General features: G+C 50.5%; 2 protein-coding genes across 2 annotated transcripts in view; one reads left to right on the forward strand and one right to left on the reverse strand.

The window, feature by feature from the left end:
- SLC2A9 (solute carrier family 2 member 9) overlaps positions 1-13,275 on the forward strand; it is a 263,570-nt gene extending 250,295 nt beyond the window's left edge. Inside the window, exons 12-13 of the transcript XR_015767801.1 lie at positions 3,853-4,098; positions 13,246-13,275. The gene's annotated coding sequence lies outside the window, so the exon portion shown is untranslated. The remainder of the gene's footprint in view (positions 1-3,852; positions 4,099-13,245) is intronic.
- On the reverse strand, positions 9,956-11,380 carry DRD5 (dopamine receptor D5). The gene has a single exon (XM_028089863.2). The coding sequence runs from the start codon at positions 11,378-11,380 to the stop codon at positions 9,956-9,958; it is 1,425 nt and encodes a 474-aa protein (XP_027945664.2).
- Positions 13,276-14,234: the final 959 nt, after the last annotated feature.

Consider the following 14,234-nt stretch of genomic DNA (forward strand, 5'->3'; position numbering starts at 1 on the left):
AAATCCAAATAACCAGCTTTTAGTCTGATTCATAATGAATATTGCTGATAGAAGTCATCAACAAATAACAAAACTGACGATCACACAATGAGGTGGTAAATTGCTAAAAATCACACCCTTCCCTCCAAACAGAAAACACAGTGGAAGAAGATATCAATGAAATTTGATATGGAGGAAAGAAACTGATCGATAAATTTATATCTTCACTGTGAAGTTTTTCAAGGAAATAACTGATTCCATAAAAACAAATTTAGTCAGATTAAAACAAGAACATGGAAAGTAATGCTCTAAATGGCTTCCTTGTACCAAAGACAAAAATGATCAATGCGTTTAATTTGTTCAGTACATTTTCCTCTAGAAAATACTTGCTAGGGAAAAATGTGTTGATGTTGATAGACTTATGGTTAAAATGTTTGTTTCCAAAGCCACAGCATCATCATCATGTCCAACGGTAGAGACAAAATGTCTGTTCACCTTTGCTCTTTTGCAAATGCTCTTCCTTCTTCCTGTGTTGCTTTTCCCCACCTGTTCTCCTGCTACAAGCCTTTCAAGGGCTGGTTCAGGGGCTACCTTAGCTACAAGATATTTCCTGATGCTCTGTCTAGACGGGAACTCACCCTCTTTGAATTCCTTCTGTGCTTTTTCTCACTTTCAACCTATGTCATGGTTATTTGACTTCATCCACACTTCTTCCCCCTGGACTCCACACAGCCTGTATCCTGCCCACCTGGGCAATCCTGGGGCCCAGCTTACAACCCCAGCACCCAGGAGCTAGTCAACAAATTACAGAGGAATGACCAGGGGTGGAAGCGATCGCTTGCACACCAGTGTGAGTTTATGTCCATGTGCCACCTTTCCTATGGAGGTCTGCCTCTTCTGTGTGCAATCAAATCATTGATCTTCTGTCAAAAGTTCCCTGAACCATGACAGCAGGTGGGGCAGATGTTTTGGGGGACTAGGGATCCAGGTCAGAGTTTGGAACTCTTGCCTCCAATGTGACACATATCCCACTGAGGCACCTGGTCAACCCAGTTCATGTCATTCCTCTTCACTTCCTGCCTCCACGTGAACCAGGACCCCAGGCCAAGCTTGCTGGAGAAAGGCATGGCTGTGGGGGATGGGAATGGTCTGGAACAACTCCAGGTGACAAGGTCAAGGTCAGGAAACTGCTCTTAATATCTTCAAACAGTTGTTGATATAGTGTTCAAGAAAAGATAGGGATTGATTGATGTCTCTGGATGGGATCTCTGGGGGCCCTTCCCCGGCCCCCAGCACTCAGGCCTAAGGGCGCATGAGCCACGTGGCCATGAGAGGCAGAGTATTTAGTGGGGAGAGTGGGCTCTGGAGTCTTCCTGCCTGGATCTGAATCTCAGATCTGCCACACTCGCTGTGTGACTTTGGACAAGTCACTGGACCTCTCCCTTCCTCAATTTTGTCACTCATAAAGTGGTGGTGTTAACTGTACCTACCTCCCGGCTCTTCTGTGAACAATAAATGAGTGAATGTTGAGAAAAGGTTTAGCATGTAGCAAGCAGGCAACAAACCACGGTACTCACAACCCTCCACTCAGGGTGCTCTTCGGCACCCCGAGGTCCTCTGTGGACATGGAGCGTGAACGTGCCCTATACTTCCCTGGGGAACCATGACTGGGAACTTGGGGACTGCTCTCCGAGCAGATCAACACATTCCTCACCACATTCTGGATGGTGAACCCTTCCCTGGAGTCCAACAGATCAGGAATCAAGGGTTAGTCCCCCCTACGTGTATGCAAAGGCATTTTCCTGAGGTTCCCTCAACCCACCCATCGCAAAATGCCTTCCAGCTCTCAGGGAGAGCATTTCAGACCCATGCAGAGTCGCCAAGACCAAGGGAAGCAAAACAAAGTCACAGAGGAGCTCTTACACACTGAGTGACTCAAAAGAGAGGGGGCGTTGGGCCTGGAGGAGCCAAGAGGGTCTCTGAATCACCAAACAGGAGAACCATCCTCCTTGAGGTTCCAGTCTTGGCTTTGGATGTTGGTAAAGCGAGCTCGCGGACTGCTCTGCACAGCAGGGACACCAGGAGCACCTGCCTCGCAGCCTCAGCCAGCGTGGGGACTGGGCGTTCATCCCCAGAAGCCCTTTGGCCCAGTGCCTGGCACATATTCAGCAGTCAACACCAGCGACTGTCTTGGGGGTGGAGGTCCCAGACCCAGCCCTCTGGTCCTCACCCCCCACAGCCACCTGGATGGCCCTGTGCACCTCCACAGACCATGATGTCAGGTCACGGAAGCAGAGACCATGATGCTAGGCCACCTTTATTGCTGGGCACAGAGTGGGCAATCCATACGTCTTCGGAGCTCCTGCGGTCTATTTGGTTGGCAATTTATCGTCCTCACGTTCTTACCATGGGGGCAGTGGCGAGCCACACAGACCTAGGTCTGAATGTCAGGGGCCTCGTCACTTCTTAGCTGTGTGACCTGGAGCACGGAGTGTGACCTCTCTGAACCTCAGCATCTTTAGCTGTGCAATGGCAAGGAGCTGACCCACTCCTAAGGCTGCTACAAGGGATGAGTGAGACCACTCTACAAATCCTCACATGGCACGTGGTCTGGAGTAAATTCTAGTAATCAATCTAGTAATCACGACCCTGTGATGGAAACGCGATGGTTTTCCTTCTTTGAGATGAGGAGCCCCAACACAGAGACATCGAATCATGTACTTAAAATCCCACGACTGACATCTGAACCCAAATCTCCTGCTTCCCGATCTGATGCTCATTCTTCATTGCCTGAAACCTCCAAATTATTTTACCAAACAGGGAAGGGCCCGGGCAGGGGACAGAGAGTCACTCACATTCCTTCTTTGGCGGTAGCAGCCCCTCTCCCTGCAGGAGGAGACTCAGTGCCTCTGAGCTTGTTTTCACTTCATTTTAAAGTCCTCTTTTCTTCTTTGACAATGGCTTCCTGCCACTTCACTCCCTCACCCATGAAATAACAAGACAAACAAAGAACAGATCTTTCAGATGCCCTTTTGCCCCCTGAGAGCCACAGTTCATCAGTGTTAAGTTACCATTCTCTACATTTCCTTCTATAGGAATTAATCAGGGTCCTAAAAATCCCTGAGCATCTGTATTTAATCCACAAGCAACTCAGCAATGTTCCATCTTAATGGGGGATATTGTAGGAAAAGAATAAATCTCATCAACTTATTTTTCATGGGAAGGACCATCGGCCATGAGCTTTTTTGCATCATGATTGCCAAGATTTCCAAGGACAGGGAGTGCCTCTGCCCCCCCCCCCGCCCCAATGAAAGGTGGATGTGGCTGCAGGAGCACTGATCCGGGGGCCTGGACACCTGGGCTCTAGATTCTAGTTCCCACGACCTTGCTGGGCTTCTTGGACAAGTCCCTCATCTTCTCTGGGCCTAGTTTCCACACATGCACAATGCAGGCGGTGGACAAAATGGGTTTTGAGGTCTCCAGCCAGCTTTCAAATTTGCTTAAGGTACGTAAAACATTGCTAAAGAAGAGAAAGGATAGTGGCCATTTCTGTTCAGAAAACAATGTTCTCCATGTTTCCCTGGGCCCATCATTGAGCTAATGGCCTACAAATGGGATACATTAGGCACCGAGCCCCAAAATGGGAATGTCAAAATGGCCTCTCCTTAACAGCATCGAAGCGAGGTCTGATGCCTCAGCCCCTGCTTGTGAGTGGGCATGCTCATGCTTCCTTGGAGTCCTTCCCCAAAGTGGCCTGGAGCCCCAACGGATTCCATATGAGCTCAGAAACATTCTCTTCTTAGGTCTCCCCTGGTCTCCACCATTTCTCTCCTTGTCAAGCTTGACATCTTGCCCTGTTTCTTCCTGTTCCAGGTGTGGCCAAGTCTGATTTGCTGTTGATCCACTTCATCCCTCTCCTGGATCTTGGCTCCCGAGCTCTCGGTTTCTAGAATGGAGCACCCTAAAATGGAGCACAGGACTACCGCATGGACACAGAGAGGCCCTGCCCTGTGTTTTCCGGATACAATCACAGAGCGGATAGATTTCCAATTCCCACTGTCTGCGTGGTTTTCCATCCTGCCTACATCATATGACATAACGCGGCCAATAAACTACAAGGTAAGTCCAGTTACTAGTCCCTTTTCTAATATGGAAAAAAAAAAATCTTGGCACATAACTTAATCTCTCTGACTTCCAGATCTCATGAACTAAGAAGTTAGTCAGAATTTGAATGGGGGTGACGATTTTAAAATATGTCCACAAGGAATCAGAAGAGACCCATGGGACTTAATGTATGTACAAAGCTAGGAATAGGCCTAGAGAGATGCTCATGGGTATGTGCATATACACATATGAGTATATGTGTGCATATATATACACATATCTATTTCCCAGCTCTGTCCTTCAAGGGGGCCTGGAAACCAATTGCCTGAGTAGCAGTAACACCCTAGTGCCCAGATCTTGATTTCTCTGCTAAAAGGAACCGAAACTCCTTAAAGAAATGGATGATTCCAGAGCTCGGGCAGGAAATATGCAAGATGACTCTACAGTGTCTTGGGCCAAAAAAACAACAAACTGCCCAAAGAATAATGACACCCTCTCAAAAGGACGCAGAAGCCAACTCCAAAGGGCCCCACCCCCCGGTCAAATCTGAGACCATTTAAACATCGCAATAAATATAGAGAGGAAAGGATTATGACCTATTACAAAATCTAGGAATCCAGCAGTCTACACAGTTATAAATTAAAAAATAAATAAATGCCCTTCCTTGCAGTAAAAAACCAACAGTAAAACAATGAAGGAATTTTTTTAAACACACCATCTGGCAAGCACAACAATAATTGATTCAGAGAAGGATCCTTAATAGATGCCAAAACCAATGGGTAAAAGTTTGAGGAATAATGGGGTGTTTTCGTAGTCTCAAAGTATCTCTCCAAAAGATATTTATCAAGTATCTTTGTTATCGAGTATCAAGTAACTTTATAGTAGCCACCGCCATCACCCGTGATCAAAGGGGACATTGCCAGTGATGGGAAGTAACAGCACATGCCCCCAGTACGATGCTTCTGTGGGGCTCCTGCCTGAAGTTCATGTCCGAATCTGCAAAGGAGGGAGCACCAGACAAACCCAGATTTAAGGATATGCCACCACTTGATGGGGACACGTCATTCCTGTCATCACACAGAGCTGGGAGGGGGTGGGTAGTGCAGCACGAATTTTAAGGACGTTCCCGTGCTCGCTTCGGCAGCACATACACTAAAATCGAATTTTAAGGACATTCTGGCTGTTCACCTGTTGTCACACGTTCGTTCCGTGCCATGCGGTGGAGAGGGCACAGGAAGTATGGCCACCTTCAGATTTAGCGTAGGTGACCTTGGATGAGTTTCTGGACACTTCTGCCCCGTCCCCTGTCAGCTTGTCTCATCTCTTCCATGGGCAGGTTGGAAGGACCTCACCAAGTGTTCATGGGACTCTGGGGGAAATAGGGAGGCTCTTTTTTAGTTAGAGCGTCCAGGTGTGTTGTACAATGAAAACACTCTCTGTGGGGCTTTCAGACCTGCAGGCCTTTGATCAGCCCAAAATGTGAGGACCACCACACTGCAGTGAAGACACCACCCCAGGACTTGCTGCGTAAACACCTAGTTACTCACTCAGTGGTAGCACCTAAGACTGGGGTGTGTGTGTGTGTGTCCGAGGTGGAGACACGCATTTATTGAGCACCTCCTCCATACCAGACACTATTTTAGGCCCAGAAGACAGTGAGGGACGGACAGAATGAATCTCAGCTCTCGTCGCCTCAACTTCTAGGATGATGTACTTCTACCCAAGCTAGGAACCTCAAAGTCGACTTAAAATGCATCAAGCCATGGAGTTCTTTTAAGGAGGAGAAAGAAAAAGAGCAACACAAAAATAACCTCGGTGTTATGCACATTCATTTAATTCTCATCCAAACCTTTGGGGTTAATGTACCCACTTCTCTGATAAACTGAAACTAGGGGCGCCTGGGTGGCTCAGTCGGTTAAGTGTCTGACTCTTGGTTTTGGCTCAGGTCATGATCTTGGAGTTCTGAGATGGAACCCCGCATCTGGCTCTGAGCACTCAGTGCAGGGTCAGCTTGGGATTCTCCCTCTCCCTCTCCCTCTGCCCTTCCCCCTGATCGCTCTTTCTCTCTTGCAAAATAATAAAAACCTTAAAAAAATAAACAAAACCTAACACTAGAAAAGGTGCCCAAATTTAGTCCAATAAATGTGGGGTCTAAAATTTGAACTTGAGGCTGTGGAGCTTCAGAGTCCCAGCAGTGTAGCTCTGTGGGCAAGCCCACCAGCCCGGCTCAGGGCCTCTCTGGGCTGGATAATTCTTTGTGGTGGAGGCTGTCCTGTGCTCTGTAAGTTGGTTAGCCCTGGCCTCTACCCACTAGATGGCAGGAGCACTCCACACCTGGTTGTGACAACCAAAAGTGTCTGCAGACTTGGCCAAATGTCCCCTGGGGAACAAAATCACCCCAATGGAGAACCACTGAACCAGGTGTAAACACTTGTTCCATCACTTACTGTCATATGACCTTGGATAAGCAACTTAACCCCTCTGTGCCTCAGTATCTTCATCTATAAAATGGACAAATGACAGTAGGTGAGGTTAATGTGAGGGTCAAGTAGAATCAGGAAAGCACTTGGCCGTCCACATAAGGGCTCAGGACGTGGCTCTTTCTTCCACGGCCCTCTGCTGCCTCCCCTCCAAACACCAAGGAGTGCTCAGAGCAGGTGAACAGTGGAGGTTGGCCTCCATGTGGAAAGTGTCATAGGAAAGTGTCATGTAACCAGCTAATTAACAAACGGACAAGGGATGTTCTGATCCCCGCATCAGTGCACCTGCTGACTTGGGGATGCCCTGGCGGCCCTTCTCACCACCACAGGGCAGTGAAGATTAAAGACTCCACGGCCACGCTGCCCAAGTTCAAGTTCAGCTCAGCCACTCATGAGCTATGTGACCCTGGGCTTGTTATTTAGCTTCCTAATGTCTTCATTTCCTCCTCTGTAAAATGGGGGTAATAAAGGTGCCTGCCTGGCAGGGTTGTGAGCCTTGAATGAATGAGCACATGCGTGGTGCCCCGAGCTGAATGCGGCCAGGGGTAATGAGCACATGCGTGGTGCCCGGCGCTGCACACGGCCCCGTGGTAACGAGCACATGCGTGGTGCCCGGCACAGCACGTGGGCCGTGGTAACGAGCACATGTGTGGTACCCGGTGCTGAATGCGGCCCCGTGGTAATGACAACATGCGTGGTGCCCAGCGCTGCACGTGGGCCGCGGTAATGAGCACATGCTTGGTGCCTGGCTCTGAATGCCGCCCCGCAGTGCATGTCGTTGCTGCTCTCCCGATCCGGGCGTGAGCCTCTCAGAGACCTCCAGCCACACTGACCACCTTTCCCTTCTCCCGGCGTGCCAAGCATTTCCAGGCGTTGGCACTGCCGTTCCCTCTGCCTGGAGCACTCCTCCTCCTAGACCTTAATATCCGACCCTCCTCCGCATCGCCTCTTCTGAGAGGCACCAGCCCAATTCAGACAGCAGCTCCCCCACCCTGCTTACTGTGCGGTCTGTGTCCCATCAGTTGTCACTGCCTGAACTGATGTATCGGAGTCCGGGCTGTGCTCACACTGCAGGGCAGTATGGTCGTGTTCCTTCACTTGTCTCCCTCCTGCTAAAGCAGAAGCTCAAGACACCAGACTACTTGGTGACTACATTCCTAGAATAGCGCCCAGCATGGAGTGGGTGTGGGGCCTAGAACACGTTTGCCACAAGGGGAAAAAAAAGAAACTTGCTTATAACAGTGGGTCCTTTAGAATAGATTAGCTACACTTAGGAGACTTCCAGATCGGTTCGGCTTTCTCAAACTGTGTTCCCTGCAACTGTGGTCTCCAGAGAGAAGGGAGTAAGGAATTGAGCCAAAAGAGGATTCACAAGGTCAAAGATATCGGGAAGCAATGCAGAATTCTCTCCTGCTCGGGGATTCACACTGCACAGAAAAGCTCTAAGAAGCCCTGTAGAGAAAACAGTTATTTTAGCTGGGTTTGCTGAGCTTAGGTAGCCCGAGACCCCACCCATAACATCTGCACGGTGAAGAGCAATTTGGAAAACACTGCTCTAGTGTAAGTGTTTCAACTTACAGATGCAGACAGAAAGTGCAGCCCAGAAAGGTTACGGGACATTCAAGATCACACAGCCATCTTCTGAATCCTAGAGCAGGGCACTTCTCATAGCCCCCCATGTTTCCCAAATGGTCCACAGAAGTGATCGGGTCACGAAGAGGCCAAAAACTGAACACAGACCTCAGATTCCACTATCAGTTTGACTAAATCAGGTATGAAAATTAAGGTACCAAATAGGACTTGGTTTCAACCTCACCGTTCCAGAAATATTCATTCAACAAATATTTATTAAGCATTATGTGTCAGGCAGTGCACATTTTGCAGTGAACAAGACGTGGTTGCTCGGTAGACTGACAATAAAATTATCCCTAAATAGACCAAAATTGATTGAACTGTCCTTGATAAGCTTGCTTCCAAGTAGGGACTTACAAGAAATTACATACTCAGATTTCATTTGCTTCCCTTAACAATGCTCGCATTTAGATCTAGTGGTAATAACATGCTCTCAATTGGAATGGCTCCAGAATAAAACGCTCCTCTTCCCTGTGCAGGCTGCAGAGAGGAACAAAAAGATTGAAATTCCTTGCGCTCTTTTTTTGTTGAACACCTCAACCAATAGATTTTCCCATTTCAAGTTCATTCAAATATCATCTCTGGCTCCTCCATTTTCGTTAAAATGCGTTCTCTCATTTCCTGGTGCCTACAGATAAAAATGTCTATTTAAAAATGAGATTTGTTTTTTTAAAGCTTATCAGCTCACACATTTCAGAGCCTTTCAGAAATGTGGATCAAAAGCCACGTAAGTCTAAAACACTACAGATTTGAGATTGAGAAAGATTCAGCTATTGCACTGTATGATCTTTTCAATGAACTGAGAGCATCTGTCTAGAACCTGGGAGAATTATTGTATGTTATTTTTTAAAAAGGAGATTCCAAATGAGAAAAAAATATTAGAATTCCCAGGCATAGAAGTCCCTATTTGATGCCGTGGCACTGAAGCTGGCTTTCAGCACAGACTTGAGATGTGTGTATCTAAAACAAAACAAAACAAAACAAAACAAAACAAATTAAAACAAAAAACCTGAGGAATTGGAATCTCTTCACGGCCCTTGCTCCTGTATGTACCTATAAGGCCAACCTGTCTGCAAAAATAAAATAAAGAAGCTTCCAGACCAAGCCAAAATCTTCCCTGATTTTAGGGATGCTCTCATGGTTTCTCTAGGAACTATTCTGAAAGCCAGTCTGGCAAAGCAAAGACAATCACCCCATCATGCACATAATTTGTGTTTATTAGACACCAGAACAAATCAGAAAGAGTTCCTCAGCTGTCGTAAAGACACACACAGAGAGCAGAAACTGCATAAACACAGGACCACAGGAAATAAGATACACGAAAGCCACACACAGCCCCTGCAGCACTACACACACACATAGAACTCGTTGTCTAAAAATCAACCAAACAAAAATAAGTCAGTGATCAATTCATTTGTTTAAAAGGGAGCGGAGAGTATATTTTTTAAAGACCAGCTACTACTTTTTTTTTTTTTTTTTTTTTTTAGAACCAAACACCACCTTCTTTTCTCTAACTGGACCATTGGTCCATTTCTGCTAGGCTGGGGGGTATATTTGACTGAGTTTATGCCGAACACCTCTGCCGATTCTTTCAACAGCAAATCAATCTGGTGAGGTTTCTAAGCCCATGGGCTACTACACAGACACAGAAAATGTGATCCACTGAGCAGCACTGGAAATGTATTGGTGAGTGTGTATTCTGCATGCTTGTTAATGTCTGTGCAGCTATGTAGATCCAGGAGGGGCGCTTCTTATGCAGTTTAATGGAATCCATTTGGGGAGAAAGGTGTTATTTTGCCTAATGAAATCTCCCCTTCGCAGTCCAGCTCCCAGACAGACTCGGCCGCAGGGTCACCATCTGGGGACGTCTGAGAGATCTGGGACATATGATGGAAAGGGCTCTCCTCCTCCTTGTCCACCTCCCTGTCCCCCGGGGTCACGGCATTGGGGATCATCTGGATGTAGGCAGCTGCAATCTCCTTGTGGAAGACGGTGTCCTGGTTGTAGGAGATGAGCTCATTGCTGATGTTCACTGTCTCCACCGGGGTGCGGGAGCAGAGGTTGCTGCACCCCAGCAGCTGCGCAAACACCTTCCGGAAGTCAGCGTTGAAGGCGTAGATGACGGGGTTGAGGGAGGAGTTGGCCCAGCCGAACCAGACGAAGACGTCAAAGACGGTCTCGCTGACGCAGGGGAAGCCAGCCTGAGGACCCTCGGGGCGCCCGCTGCAGAAGGGGACCATGCAGTTAAGGATGAAGAAGGGCAGCCAGCAGCACACGAAGACCCCCATGATCACCGACAGGGTCTTGAGGACCTTGGTCTCCTTCCTGATGGATGTCCCCAGGCTGGTGTCAGGGGCACAGGCTGCGCGGCTGCGGCAGCTCTGCGCGTGCTCCGCGGCCCTCTCCAGGGAGGAAATCCTGCGGATCTGCACCTGGGCGATGCGGTAGATGCGCGTGTAGGTCACGATCATGATGGCCACGGGGATGTAGAAGCTGATGAGCGAAGAGGAGATTGCGTAAGTTCGGTTCAGGCTGGAGTCACAGTTTTCGGCCCTCGCCTCTGGCTCCCCCGCTTCCTCCCAGGGCGTCCCGTTGGCCAGGCTGGGTGGCGGTTCCACCCCGCCCCAGGAGCCTGCCTTGGCCCTGTGCCAATGGAGCTGAACTGGGATGAAGGAGATAAGAATGGACAAGGTCCAGGCCAGGCCGACCATGATCAGCGCCACGCGCTGGCTCATCTTGCGCTCATAGCAGAAGGGCCTGGAGATGGCCCAGTAGCGGTCCACGCTGATGACGCACAGGTTCAGGATGGAGGCGGTGGAGCACATGATATCAAAGGCCACCCAGATGTCGCAGAAGGCCCCAAAGGGCCAGTAACCGGCCACCTCAGCGACCGCCTTCCAGGGCATGACGAGCAGCGCCACGAAGAGGTCGGACACAGCCAGAGACACGATGAAGACGTTGGTCATCTTGGCGCGCAGGGGGCGGCTGCGCACGATGGCCGCGCACACCAGCACGTTGCCCAGCAGGGTCCAGACGATGAGCAGGGTCAGGAGGCCGGCGGTGACCACCTGCGCGGGCCCCAGCGGCGCCGCCCCCTCCGCGCCCCCAGCGGCGCCCCGCTGCGCCAGCTGCTGCTGCTCCAACCGCGCCCGCTCCGCGGTGCCATTGCGGCCCGGCGGCAGCATGTCCGGCTTGGCGGCAAGGGCGGGCTGCGCGCGGTCCCAACTTCGGCCTTGCGCCCCCCGGGTGACCCCATCCGGCGCCCGGGGGCTGGCGCACCGGGACCCGCGGTTAAGGGAAACTCCGAGCCCCCCCGGGGGGGGGGCGCTCACCGTGCGCTGCGCCGGGGCCCCGAGTGCGCGGGGACCCCTCTCGCTTCCTCGAGCGCCTCCGGGTCGGTGGCCGCGTCGCGCCCCTCCAGTGGCCGGCGCTGGGGGCAGGAAGCCGGCCGGTGCGCGCCCGGGCGGCTGTGGCCGTGGCTGTGTCTGGTTCTCAGCCGGAGAAGCCAAGAGCCAGCCGGCACCGAGGGGGCGGGGGCCGGGAGCTGCCGGCGGCGGGCGAGCGGTGCCGCGCTGCCGCCGTCCCTGTCCGCGCCCGGGGCCCGCGCCCCCGCGCCTCCGCGTTCCCCAATCTCCCGCGCAGCCGCCCCACCTGTACCGGGGCGCGCTCACTCTCCGCGCTCCGCCGCCGCAGTCCGGGGGCGAATCCGCAGGTCCGAGAGGCGCTCCCGTGCCAGACCCTTGCCCCGTGTCAGGAAAAGCACGCACCGGGAAGACTAAGAGGTCTCTGACCCAGCCCCGGTGTCCTGGCCCCGAACTCGTTTGGGGAACGGGGAGGTAGGGTAGGGATGGGGGAAATCACTGGCTTCTAGAGGGGGAAAGAGCTTTTGTAAGGTAGAAGGCAGCCTTGGATTTCTCCCAGACCCAAATGGGACTTCATTCCCGGCTGTGTGATCTGGAGCGCCTTAAGCTTCACTGGGTCTTGGTTTTCTCAACCACAAAATGGGCTAATGATTTCTGCTCTTCCCCGGGGGTGTAAGGTTCAATGAAATCAGTCATCTAGGAAAAGCGTCAGGAGGCGTGTCCCCTAGAAACCACTTCTCCTAAACTACCCGCTCTGCCCCCATCTTCCATTCTAAAATTCAGGCTTAACCTGACCTCTTGGGACAGTCTTTCTGCCTACCATCACCCCCAATCTTTAAGCGATTTTTCCTTTGGGGAACAATTTTGGATGAGCCCAGAAGACAAGAAGGAGGAAGGGAGCCTCCCGCCGGCTGGGTGCCTCCTCCCTGCTGGACATTTTCAGTCTTTCTCTTTTTATAACTTTGAGAAAGATGATGGATTAATATCTCAGTGCTTGACAGAAAGTGGAAATTGAGGCTTGAACTGATGGCCCAAAGCCCGAAGTTTGGAAAAGAATGGCAAGAAACCCTGGAGAGGAGAGCCGTGTTCCAGGCTCTTAACATGGTTCCTCCCTCCAGCAGACAAGTTCTGCTTCTGAAGGGTCAAGTTTCTGCCTGGGTGAAGCTCAGCTGAAGACAGCTGGGGAGAGAACGGGCTGAGGTGTACAGCGCCCTGCACCGAGGTCTAGAAACAGGGACTGGCCTCTCTCATCCCCTCTTTAATCTCTCTCTCCACTCAGACCCACCTGCCCCATTCACCCTGGTCCCCATCTGCACCCTGGACCAACACCTGCAAGCTGTTGGAGACAACTTTGGAGACTCAGCGCACTTGGCCTTCTCCAGCGTTTTCTCCCTCCAATCTTCTCTCCCTTCAGTGCTTTCTGCTGATGGAAGTAGAAAAACCATCTGTCCAGGGACCTGCACCTAAAACTAGGGAGTCGTCCTTACCTCCTCTCTCTCCCCATCTCCTAGGAGCTAGTCTGCTCCTCTCTCCACTGACACCCCATCCAAGAATGTGTCTTCTCCACCCTGTTTTATGGCGACACTCTGCTAGTTTCCAGGTTCTGCCCTGATCCTCTGCCAGCCCTCTACTCGATGGCAGGCAGAGCAATCTTTCTCAGATGTAACTGTGATCATGTCATTCCCCAGGTGGAAAACCCTCAGTATCTCCTTGCAATCCCTGATCCTTGGACTCAGGTAAGCTCTTTGAAGTCTTTTAATCAACTTTCCCTTGCTCCAAATCTTCTCCTGCCCCTGCTCCTCCACCTACAGCCTGGATTCAAGCCACGACCACCACAAAACACAAGCAAGCAAACAAAAAACGGTAATTGTAATTTCCCTAATGGGTCTTATGGCAGTTCCTCACCCTGGAATGACCTCCGCCCTGTCTTGTCTTCCTGGAAAACACCAACTTAGGATGTCGGAAAGGGACTTGGGTTTGGGAGACAAGTTTGAATTTCAATTCCTTGTACTTTTATTTGGCAAATACTCACTGAGCACCTGTTCCATCTTAGATGCTGTTTTATTCGCTGGGAATACAAGGGAGTTTAAAAATTATAGTGTCCCTTCCCTCTATGAGGTTATTAGGGATAGACTTTAGTACAAGAATTATTCAAATAAATGTACAATTACAACTGTGACGGGCACTATGAAGGGAAAGTGTAACAGTGGGGAGTGATCTAGACAAGATATTTAGGGAAGTCCTCGTTGGGTTGAAATCGCAGTTCTGTGGACCAAAGGGAAGACAGGAAGAAAGAACAGGCAAGAAAAGCAGACATTTGCTAGCTGTGGGATCTTGGGCCAGTTACTTGATCTCTCTGAGCCTCGGTTTCCTCCTCTTCGAAACAGGTTAATAATAGTAGTTTAGAAGGTAAGGGAGATGAGACCGAAGCATGTCCTGTGAGTAGCTCGGAATCCCCCTTCTCGCTCTGGCTGGAATTGTGCAGCTCATTGCCCTGGGCTGCCCTGTGAGGAGCCTCCTGTCCTGCCTTTTGTAATGGAGCCAGAAAGTGGACGCATTATTGGACCTGAGAGGCTGGAGGAGGAGGGAATCATCCCAGAAGGAAGAGACTATGTTGGTCTTCAAAACAAAGAGCCCACAAAGAAAAGGTGGGGCAACGGGGGCGGGGGGAGGGTTG

This window comes from Eumetopias jubatus, unplaced genomic scaffold (genome assembly GCF_037043125.1).
Source record: "Eumetopias jubatus isolate StellerSeaLion01/CBP00866 unplaced genomic scaffold, mEumJub1_p1.0 scaffold_2, whole genome shotgun sequence".
NCBI classification, from domain to species: Eukaryota; Metazoa; Chordata; class Mammalia; order Carnivora; family Otariidae; genus Eumetopias; species Eumetopias jubatus.